Below are 11,794 nucleotides of genomic sequence, written 5' to 3' on the forward strand. Positions count from 1 at the left end.
GGGCAGAACCAACCCAACAGAAATAGCATTTTCTATTCTTTTTTCTATCGCTTCAGTAATAGCTGAGTAACCGTCTGTGTCTCTACTTTCTGTCAATTTACTTGAAACAGACAAAATACAAATTTAATTATAATAACCATGTAGCCATATGCCCTGTATGAAGTACAGCAATAATTATAGATGGGACATGTCAAAAAGCCATTCCCATCAGTAAAGATTGCTTGAAAAATCTACATTAGTAGTATTTCTACCAAGCTGTGGTCTGTTAATATTTGGAATGAAACAATAAAAGGCTCTAGGAACCATAACACGTGATATAGTAACTGGCCTTTGTCTTTAAAAGGATTTTTCTCCTTTGGACCTCCTCGAAGTGGAAGAGTATCTCTTACTTCAGCAAGAATTGAAATAGGTCTTAACAAATTATTGTAGGAAACAGAGCTACATAGGCAGACTCTTAGGTGGACAGAAAAGACTGTATGGCGGGTGGGTTTTTTAAAAAACTTTTCATACATTATTTACTCTGGTGATCCAGCCAAACTCTAGGCTAGTTAATTATCCATGCCTCTAATTATGCCAACTAGATACTACATGTTTCTCATTTTGTACATTATAAGCATTGCATAGTATGCTTCCTTGGGCAATTGCTTTGTTCACCCTGGATAGAGCTGCATTTAGATGGCAAGTCCATTTACAAAATAGTTTCAGCACAGACGTTTGAAAAGACAAGAATTTTTCTTCTGTGTAGAAGTTACTAAGGGATTTTTTTTAACATGTAAAAAGTTGAAGAGTACTTGGAAATACTGAGTTGCTCTACTATCCCTGTATGATAGCCTAAAGGTAACAAGTGAAAAAGAATTGTCCAGAACTTTTGGCTGTGATGGAAGGAGATGACAGGATGTACCATGTGAAAAGCTGGCAAGAAATACTCCAGGGCAGTTACTTGCAGAACTGGACAAGTTTCTGGAAATACTTAATGTAGGATGTTGATTTAGTATTATCAAAAGATTCTGAATAGACTTACTTTTGTGATATTAAGTCTTTGGAAGTATGTACATTGCATATTATAATTTTAAGTCTCAAATACACACAAACATCTTCCATCACAGCACAATACTCAGAAAGGCTTAGATTTAAGGACTGCATCAGTGTCGTTGTGAAGAAAAATTAGCTGATAGCTGTAGAGTCTTGAATTCCTGTGAAATGGTAGTTCTCGGTTTCATACAGTGAAGCTAGCTGATTAATTACAGCTACTGCTAACCTTACAGAGTACAAAGAGTCTGAAAAAATGCAAGCCTCAATGTTTTGCAAAGCATCCAGAATCTCAGTGTATCCTTGGCACAATTTCTTAGCAAAATAGCACATTTGTGAATTTAAAGCTAAGAATGCCTCAAAGACTTCCGAATTCTGAGATGCCTCTAGCTTGGCCTTGAGGCATTGGGAACCTAAAGCAAACTGGCATGAAATTAAAAATGCAGCTTTTATGAATATATCCTTTCATCTAATTCTAATTCTGATGCTAGAAACAATTGATATGATCACAATTTCTCCCCCACCCCAACGTCTCCAGATTTTAGTACTCTGACAGATTAATTTTTAATGTAATTAATTTGTAAGTATCCTCATTTTAGATCTTCTTTTTGTGATCTTTTTAAAAAAAACAAGCAACTCTAGAACTATTTGTGAACAACACAGCAATTTGATACAGGTAGTGCAAAGTTCAGTACTACACTTCAGAGCAGTCAGTGAAGAGCTCTGTAGATATCTAAGCAGTTTTTCATGACACTGAGTTTCTCCATAACTTCTCCATCTTTTGTCTACATGTTAGTCCTCACCTTTGTGTCATACGGTCATCCAATATTATTTTATAATTACCTTTTCATTTATGGTAAGTCAAATCATACTCTCTTTCTTTTGTAAGTCACGCTGAAGTCAGTGGCACTAGTTGCATTAAAAAAGCTACTATGATTTTGACCTTTTGAAGATAGTCTTCTAAATTATTATTGGTTGCACATTATATTGTTCACAGTACTTAGAACTGAAATATTTCTAAGCACCTTGAAACACATCAGTGAAACTAAGTATAAGACCTGTATGATGTGAAAAGTAAGAAGGACAAATGACTTAATCATTGGAGAAAGAGCAAATAAGAAATCAAACTCAGGAGATTTTAGGATTTCTTAAGCCTTACATGCAACATGACATTTCTTTCCTTGCTGCAATTAGTTCTGACAGCTGAGAGCTCAAGTCTTTTATCTTTTGGATCTTGCAGTATCAGTTCTGTCCAAGGTTTTGTTTGTGTTTTCTTGTTTGTTATCATTTCTAGATGTACAGGCATATCCTAATTTCCTTCTCTATTTTGTAAGAGGCTCTGAAAAATTCTGAATTCACTTTTAAATACATTATACAGTTGACCATTACATTTAGCCATGTACTCCTCTTTTTAACAGGCATATGTAAGCATTTACACAAAATTTGTAATTGGGTTGTCTGGGTTTTTTTTATGCTTCTGAGTAATTACATAGTACCTGAAAAAAGTTACATAGTAACTGAAAAAACAGTTGAGCTGTTAGTACTACAGAATAATTCTTTCCTTGGGCTCAGTCTACCTTCAGCTTTGAACACTGGTGTGCTTATGACAGAGGAGTCATTAGGCCTCATTAAAAGGGGAAAGAGCAGATATTGATACTTTCTCAAAAGCATTATATTGGTGCTATTCACTTTTTTTCAGGGCTTCTTAACAGATTGCAGACTTCAGCTCCCACAAGACAAACTCTGTCATCATCAAATTCCTTTTCTCAAAACATGCCAAGCTGTTTGTGGAAACTGGGCCGACTTAATCATGTAGCAATTGCAGTACCTGATTTGGAGGAAGCTCGGTCCTTGTATAAAGATGTGTTAGGAGCACAGGTGAGCGAGACCGTTCCTCTTCCCGAACATGGTGTCTACACTGTTTTTGTGGAGCTGGGAAATACCAAGCTGGAACTTCTACATCCTTTAGGAGAGAAAAGTCCCATTGCAAGCTTTCTGCAAAAAAACAAGACAGGAGGAATGCATCATATCTGCATTGAGGTATTTTAACAAAATGTATCTTCTAATAAGATAGAGATATTAAAATATGCATAATTTTTGTCATAGGTTTGACCTGTGTCAAGAACAAATATATAAGGCTGTCATATTTGTGAGAATTTATATTGTGTAAGAAGTTGTCTTAAACATGCCTTTTCTTCTGTTTTGGAAATCACAGTTCAATTACATGAGCTATGCGATAATTTTTTCCTCTTTTATGTTATAAAGATTAAATTGGGGAGGGTTAAGTATCCAGTGTGGAAGATGGACAAGCACAAGGCCTTGTGAAGAGAGTCTGACAGGTGGCAACTTCCTGACATAGAAAGGCCATACACTGGGAAAAGATGGAGTTGTGAGTTTAGTCTAAGGCATAGTTTCAGAAGTTTCTTCCTGTTTGGTATTTATTTGATTGGATATTTATTTGGTATTTATTTAATTGTATACAGAAGTCAAAAAGCATCATCAGTCGTACTTACCAAACAGCAGTAAGGTTTCCAGAGTTTCTTCTGTCCTGTTCTTCCTTGTCCATCAAAGACAGATTGGTCTGGAAGTACACAAGATGAAAAGGTGCTGGATATAGTTATCTTATTAGTATACCCATGTTTTAGTGTAGATGTTTGGTGCAAAATTTCATGCTGCTGCCTATGATACATGTTTTTAATATTTTACATATCTCAGTCTTGCAAACTTTATTATTTCATGCAAAGTGTAATAATAAAAAGTAATGGGATTACTGATGTGACTAAAAATTGTTTTCAGAATACATCTACAAAGACCAGTATTTGCAGTTGCATGCTTTCATTGAGAATTGAGAAATTTTGCATACATGCAGGCATTGCAATTTTTCTGACATTAAGTTTGCCTATTTGCAGATGTTCAAGAGTAAGAAAATTAATTCTGTTTAAATTGACCCTAAATTGTATTGCTCAGCAGTTCTGTACAGAAATGTGCAAGATCCCAGTTGAACTTAGGAAATGAGGGTTGTAGAAAAAAGAAGTGATTTGGACTAAGACCAAAAGAAAACCCTCCAGCCCTCTGTAAGACTAGTGGTACTTACTTACAGGTACAAGAGAAAGAAGTTGTAGGCATTTCTCACCAAAAAGAGCTCAAAGCTCCCAAGAGTTTCAAGAAATATTTGTTACCTGCTGAAATTGTTCTATGTAGATCTCCATTTTGTATGAGAGATCATAGAATCATGGAATCTTTGGGTTGAAAGGGACTTTTAAGGTCATCTAGTCCAACCCCACTTCAGTGAGCAGGGGCATCTTCAACTAGACCAGGTTGCTCAGAGCCCTGTCCAGCCTGACCTTGAATGTGTCCAGGGATGGGGCATCTACCACCTCTATGGGCAACCTGTGCCAGTGATTCACCACTCCCATCGTAAAAAATTTATTCCTTCTATCTAGTCTAAATCTACCCTCTTTTAGCTTAAAACCATGATCTTGTTGCAGATAAACCAAAGATGGCTGTCAAGGAAAGTCACACTGTTAATTATGAAAATTGAAAAGAACAGGACATGCTAATTATACCACACTGGACAGTGTAGAAGTGTTATGTTAAAAAAGAAAATTTGTAACTGTATCCAGTAGGTCAAGCAAGCCAGGAGTCATAATCTAGCAGATAATTTCCATTAATCAGGTGAGCTAGTGCTACTTGCAGCCAGATTTTCCTAAATGAAGTCTTATAACTCACTAATAGATTCTCTATGCAAAAAAACCCACAAAAGAAGTAAGAAAAAGATTGTCCTAAGTCCCTCATGTTTGTCTCCATGTAAAAACAAATGGAAACTTATAGACTAATTTATATGGAGAAAAAAGCAATCCAGTGTTGACCTGCTGTTTAAGTGGGACTGAAAACAGATTTGGTCACCACCATAGTCAATCAAAAAGGTATTAACCTCACTCCTCCAATTTTACATTCTCCCCAGAAAGGAAAATCTTACAATTTCAAAGATATGTCATCTTCTGAAGTTGGCCAAAAATAAGTTTGCAGAAAAACTATAAGAGAAGTTCAGAGTCAATTGATTGTTCATTTCAAATTTAAAAAATACTTTGTAGAAATATCTTTCTATAAACAATTTTATTGCAAAAAGCTGAATTGTAAAAATTCTCTCCATACTAGACAGGAAGCCTGACAAGTTTATCAAAATGCTCTTTATTTCTTCCTTCTGTCCTATTATTCAAAGGAAAAATTGAGACAGATGTTTTGACAGGGAATTTGTTTCAGACAAAATAAGCATTTTAAGAAGAAAATAAATTATTCCTGACCAGCTATAGTTTAATTTAATACCTGCAATGAAAAGCATTCTGGACACTTGGTAGAATAAGAGAGAAATCCAAGCCTGATATTCTCCTAATACAGATGCACCCACAGGCTTTCCACTGTTTACTCTCACTGCTTCCTTGGGGATGCAGTAATTCATTCCAGCTGAGCCCAGACACAGTTCCTCTTCTGGCCGTCTCTGCAGGACAGGAGCAACAGCTGCAAGTGGCTTTTTCTTCTTGGAGAAACAACTTGGAGGGGCCTATGGCACACATTACATGTGCTGCTTTATTTTAGATAAAATTTGACAGCTATTTCTTTTTTTTTTTTTTTTTTTTAGCAAATTGGTACTTCTATTTAGGAAGAACTATAGTGAGTTCAGAATTTTCATGAACAAAAATGCTGCAAATGAGTAGGAATTAACTGATGTCTGTTCCTCTGAATTTGAAGCTAGGTATTTTCTTGTTTCCTACTCTTTCCTACAATAGCATCATGAAAGATTATTCACCAAGTTATGTCCAGACACCTCAGTCTCGAAAAATAGCAATGCTATTAATTCTAGGTCTTTATTGATTATTGACTATTTGATTTGCTAAAGTGAGTGCTAATCTTATTATTTCAAACAATGAATGCATTTAATGTTTGTGAAAATTCAAATTTCAGCTGATGACATAACATCAGACTTAAGATCACATTATACAGCGTAGACATGTTTTTGATAATTACATATTTCTGCAGGAAACTGTGCTGAAATATTATGTTAAAGGACATTATTATAAAGTTCTATAGCAAAACCAGGTCATATTCCGGGTATGTTTCTGATAATGCCGAGGTTTTTCTTAGGAAACTTTATGAAGCTTAACCTACTCAGAAGGAGGCTATATACATCTAAATGGGGCTTTCCTTTTACCTTCTGCCCATTGCCCTCCCTTTTCATCAGCATCTAATGAGTCAATGTTCTTTCATCAATTAGACAGGGAGGCATTCTTCTTTAGTTATTGATAGTTTGAAAGCAGTGTGATCTTCTTAGTAATAGTAATGCAGATTTTATATTATTTATGGATGCCTTATAACGTAACCACATAAAAAATCAATAGGCTTTGTGCATGAGTGATTTTTGTTTGATAATTTCTTAAACATAGCACAATCTGTTTAAACAATACTTTATAAAATCTTCAGGTAACAAATGCAAACTTCTGTAGGATTTTTATTTTTAACACTAGATGTTTTAAAACTGTTTCATAATTTAATTTATTTTCAAATTTATATTAGAATTTAGAAATAACATTTTAGTAAGGAGTTATATTATTACTCCTAAACATAGAATCTGCATAATACAGTGTAATATGTTAATTTGTGTGAACTGTATTTTTCTTTTATAAGGTTGATGACATAAAGGCGGCTATGACAGAACTGAAGGAAAAAAAGATACGAATATTGAGTGAAGAGCCAAAAATAGGTGCACATGGCAAACCTGTGATTTTTCTTCACCCTAAAGATTGCCATGGAGTCCTTGTGGAACTTGAGCAAGCTTGAGCTGTAATATTCATAAATAAAACAATAGATGAGCTGTGAAGTTACTGAGCTGGTGCTGGGAATATTGATGTGGTATTCAGTCTTTACAAGTTCACTGTAGTTCTTGTGGATTAAGTACAGCTTTTGAGTACTGAAATAGTGCTACAGATTTAGGGTTGTTTTCTTTTTTGTTGTTGTTGATCTGATTTTCAGAATTAATGTTGACATTTCTTGAATTCTCTGTGATTCTAAAGACAAATACATGAGCCAAGTTACATATGTGATATAGTAATTCATGTTCTGTTGCCTCATGTTCGCAGCATGATTTTACCTCTGTAACCACAGAAACCGTACAGTTTCTAGGTCATCCCACATTATTTTGTTCTACATTTCAGAGCGGAGACCCACTTCTCAGTGACAATAAAGCTTAGATATTCCCTTTTGAAATAAAGGAAAAAGGAACGTTATATTGTATTTTCTGTTTTCACCATTCAGCGTCTGTGCTTCACACTGATTGATTGGTTCACGCAATAAAAAAATCCTTATGTTACTTCTATGGGTGTCCGCAATCAGTAAGTAAGTTTTCCTTGGCATAACAATTACTGCCAACGAAGTTACCACGCATAAATCATCATTTAGTTGTTTTATGAATTCTGTGGACATGCAGGCAATGTGAGAAATGTACCTGGAAAACTATTTGCCTGAAATATATTTCAGACTGTAATGTACTTGTCACACTTTAGTTTTTTTCAGGTATTGAATCTTTGTTTTTCAAGCTTTATCCAGAGGAAGGTATATGGGAGAGACCTAAACAAATAGCGAGTAATCATTTCACTTACTTTATAAATATTGTTTTCCTATGCAAAAGAACTTAAAAAATCAGTGGAAAACACAAGCTGCATAAATTGTGGTTATGTATGCTGTCTTTAACATCAGAGAGCATGCCAGCATACTTAGTGTTTCTGATAGACTGCAGTCACAGTTTGTTGACGTACTCATGGCCAGACTTCACTTTATTAGTGTACATTAAGCAAGCAGTGTTTGTCCTGATACTTTCTTTTATAGGTTTGTTTTGACATGTCAGCTATAGAAATTGAAGACTTGCTGTTTCTCTCTCTAGTTTCCTTAATCCTTAAAAGTCATATAGCTAAACCACAATCTGAATTTTATATTTTCCTACATCTCTGCATAAACAGTAAGTAGTTTCAGCTTGACATGAATTAAGTTCATTTTAGTCTAGGGGAATTTTTACTTAACGGAACTGGAATTGTGTTCTGTGTCATGTTTGCTACAACAAAATACAAGTATAATGTTGACCTGAGGTTTAAACAAGGCTTTAAAGACATTGATGCTTCCTCATGAATTTTACTTCTAAAAAAGCTCTGCAAAGCCATGCATTTTTTTTAAACTAGATAGTTTTGTACTCAAAATAAATACTCCTTCTGTCATATTTTAAGAAAAATAGTGTCTTCCACAGGGTTCTTGCACTTCATCAAATCACTGTCTAGAGGGTAGTTTGTGATCTAAATGCTAAATTGTTTGAATTTAGAAATCCTAAGGCTTATGGTGGAAAAGCAGGATGATTTGATATTCCTGAAATATGATTCTGCATTCTAGGAGACATTTTATTAGCAAAGCTGCTTTTGTCTTCCCGTTCTTTCGAAGATGGGGAGGCCATCTTTTCTGCAAAACTAGCATAAGAATGCCAAGACTAGAAGCCTCTCTAGTTATATGTCAAGATAATTGAACAGAAGTCTTTGAACCTAATACCCTTAGTTTGGTGCAACAGAAAACAGGGCAGTCCTCCCTAGGTTCATACTCCATTTCTTTGTCCTGTCTGAAGGAGATGGAATTTTGTGTATGACATCTGTCAATATACTCAGAGTAGTAGCATGATATAGTACTAGGGAATGGAGATTTTCAGCAAACAGTATTTACTGCACTTGCCTTATCGTGCTCCCCATCTTATTAGCAGAAAGCAACTCGGAATGCTTTTAGCTAGTAACCAGAAATTTTCCTGACTGACTGCAGTGGGGTTGCCTAGCACTAAGTCAGCTGATGTATTTTTTTCATCATAACTAAGTCGTGCTCCTATCTCACTCACAGTTTATACATTTCATCTGACTTCTCCTAAGGTGGAAGTCAAGATATTAACAACAAAACAAAACAAACAAACCAATCAAACAAAACAACAAAAAAAGAGTTTAGGGCTGTAAAATCAGTCAATACTCAAAACTGGACTTACAAGCTCTTACTATTTGGTGGGATCAGACCCCTTTACTTGTCTGGGTATGTGCTACAAGATATGACAATTTCTAGCTGTGGAGCTCTAGACTTGGAAGGAATAGCCAAGAGACCTGGACAACTGAAGAATCTGAAGACAGCTGAGACACACTGAGAGAAGTTTCCTATTCATAAGGCTAAGTCCCATAGACTTCAGTGGGAACAGGATCAGCCCCTGTATTTGTAACAAACTTCTAGTCCTTCACCTTAAACAAGAGAACCTTCATAAATCATTCTTTGTTTGCACTTTCTAAGGGTTTGGGGGGGGGGACTTTACCCTTTGTTACTGCCATGATTAGAAAAGGGGAATAACATCAAGAAAAACAGTAGAAATTCAGGGATGGAAACTGGAGCAATAAAAAACTCTGATTTGTTTCTTCCAGTAGAGGCACACTTAATGATGTACCTCTGTTGCACCGGTATACAACTTCCGGAAAGAATGACAGTGATTCAAATAACTGGAGCCTGATTAGCTCAGGAGGGAATTAGGCTTTGACAATGTTTTTCTTTTTCCAAAAGGTACAGTGAAACCTTCTTTTCTGAGAATGTCAAGTTTTTCAGAAGATGAAATGTTAATATTTTGTCAATAAATTTTGTCACACTTGGGTCATTTGTGAAGTGCAAGTTCCTGTTCCAATCTCTCCATGTGCCTTTTTTCCCTTCTGAGCTCAGGCATCTTCCCCTTTTATGGTGCATAAGGCACACAAGACACATTTTTCTGGACTCCATGAACATTACTTAGGCAGCTAAAGGGCTTATAATTAAAGGATGCAAAATATCTTTTTCGACTTCCTCTATGCAAGCCTCAAGTCTCTCCTAGGTGGGAGAAGGAGAACAGGCTGCAGAATGAATCCCATTCCATATGCATGAGATAAACCTATAAGCAACTCAAAAAACTAAGAAAAGAACTAAATACATGCCTTTTAAAAGCTAACCTTACAGTTTTGCAAACAAAAACTCTGGTCCCATCATGCTTATACTGCAATTAATTCACCTGAATTAAAAAACAAACCCTGGGTATTTCATTCTGAATTCAATTGCTTTCATGATTACCATATTTACACAATATTTCACAAGTTTTGGAAGAATGTACTTTATCATGATGCCACAGCTAGAGTGCTTACAATACAGTTAACACAGCCTGAAAATTTAGAAAGCTATGAATGAATTACAAGAGGAACTTAAGATGGCTCTTGATTCTGCAGACCACAGAACCAAAATCAGTCAAGTAATTAGGATAGAGAAAGGGCAAATAAGAAGTTACTGTAGAAAACCCTGATAGAAAACAGCCTCTTAGTAGCAAATGGCTACTCTGTAGTTAGTGAATCTCAACAGAAATCTTAACAACTAAAGAAAAAACAAGAATTAGAAAAAAACGCAGAATGTTGTTTCCATGAAGGGCCTTTGCATGTGCATGGAATTTGACTCAGTGCTAAGCAACTGGTTTAGCTACCCAAGGGCAAACAAAGGCACACCAAGTTGGATGCACACCTATTACAGTGAACATTGATATCTAGTTGATTGAAATGCAATATAACTACATCAAGACAGCTTTTCACTTTTGCTATCATGAGAAAGATTACTTTTTACACTCAAAAATAGCTAAAAGTCTCAAATTTGCATACTTATGATCAAGTCCTGTCATAATTGGCCTAAGAGCACTGATGTCATCTATGTTCCTTTATATACAACGTAATCCTCATCACCTAGCTGCAGTAGAAAGATCTAGTAGTTTCTAATAAAAGGCCTGAGAAACCAACTACGTTTATCATTCATGAAAAGAAATATTCTTGGAGGAACCTACTTCAGTGAGCTTTTAAATATTACACATTACATCTTCCATTTTTAATCTTTACGGGAAGATCGATGTATTATCTGCACATAATAAAATGTGGGTGTAAAAATAATGATTTGATCCCATAAATCTGGCCATATGATGGAATGTGACCAAGTCCAGTGCTGTCCCCTGCTGTAATGTTAAAACTTTTGGTGTCTGATTTTCGTTGAACTGGAGCACCTCAAAGCAACATGGAAACCTGCGGTCATTAACTAGCAAGGTTACATAGCTAGCATTTGGGAGTGCTCTTCACAGAAAAATGGTATGAAAGACCCACAGAAAACAACATATACTACAGCCCATCATTGAAGCAGGGTCCCTAGGTGTACAGACTGCCTGTGCAGGGTGGCCTCACCACGTGTCACAGCAGGGCTGGAGGCCCCCAGCAAACATACCTGCCTACTGCTGCTGCTTGAGGGGCTCATGAAGGGTTGTCGGTGTGAAGGGTTGCTCCATCCTGCAGGCTGGGGTGCAGGACTGACGCTTCCTGCAGCCGGCTCTCCTCAGTGTCCACGTCTGGGCAAGCTCCTCCACTGGTACGCATGAAGCTGGCGCTGAGCTGGGCCTCCAGCCTTCAGTGTCTGTGGAAGAGCATAGCTGACAGGTTAGTCCATATCACCAAGCCACTCACTTTTTGTGACATTTTTTGACAGAGGCGTACAAACACGGCATCACCTCACCGGCTCTCCGTGAGACAGCTCAGAGAGTTCTGCCATTACCTCTTCTAACCTCGCTGGGAGCTGGCCGAGCACGACTGGGCGAGCGGAAAGGGCCGCGGGCGCTTCGGGGCACGAAGGCTGGCCGGCAGGGCCGGGGGTAGGCGAGCGGTGG

The 11,794-nt window shown here is 36.7% G+C and overlaps 1 protein-coding gene across 1 annotated transcript; it reads left to right on the plus strand.

The window, feature by feature from the left end:
- Positions 1-2,728: 2,728 nt before the first annotated feature.
- MCEE (methylmalonyl CoA epimerase) lies at positions 2,729-7,296 on the plus strand (the record flags this gene model as incomplete). Its single annotated transcript, XM_010287094.1, has 2 exons — positions 2,729-3,069; positions 6,712-7,296. Coding segments are annotated over 2 exons (494 nt in total), but the record flags the coding sequence as incomplete, so codon positions are not given.
- Positions 7,297-11,794: the final 4,498 nt, after the last annotated feature.

Source organism: Phaethon lepturus, unplaced genomic scaffold (assembly GCF_000687285.1).
Source record: "Phaethon lepturus isolate BGI_N335 unplaced genomic scaffold, ASM68728v1 scaffold47605, whole genome shotgun sequence".
NCBI classification, from domain to species: domain Eukaryota; kingdom Metazoa; phylum Chordata; class Aves; order Phaethontiformes; family Phaethontidae; genus Phaethon; species Phaethon lepturus.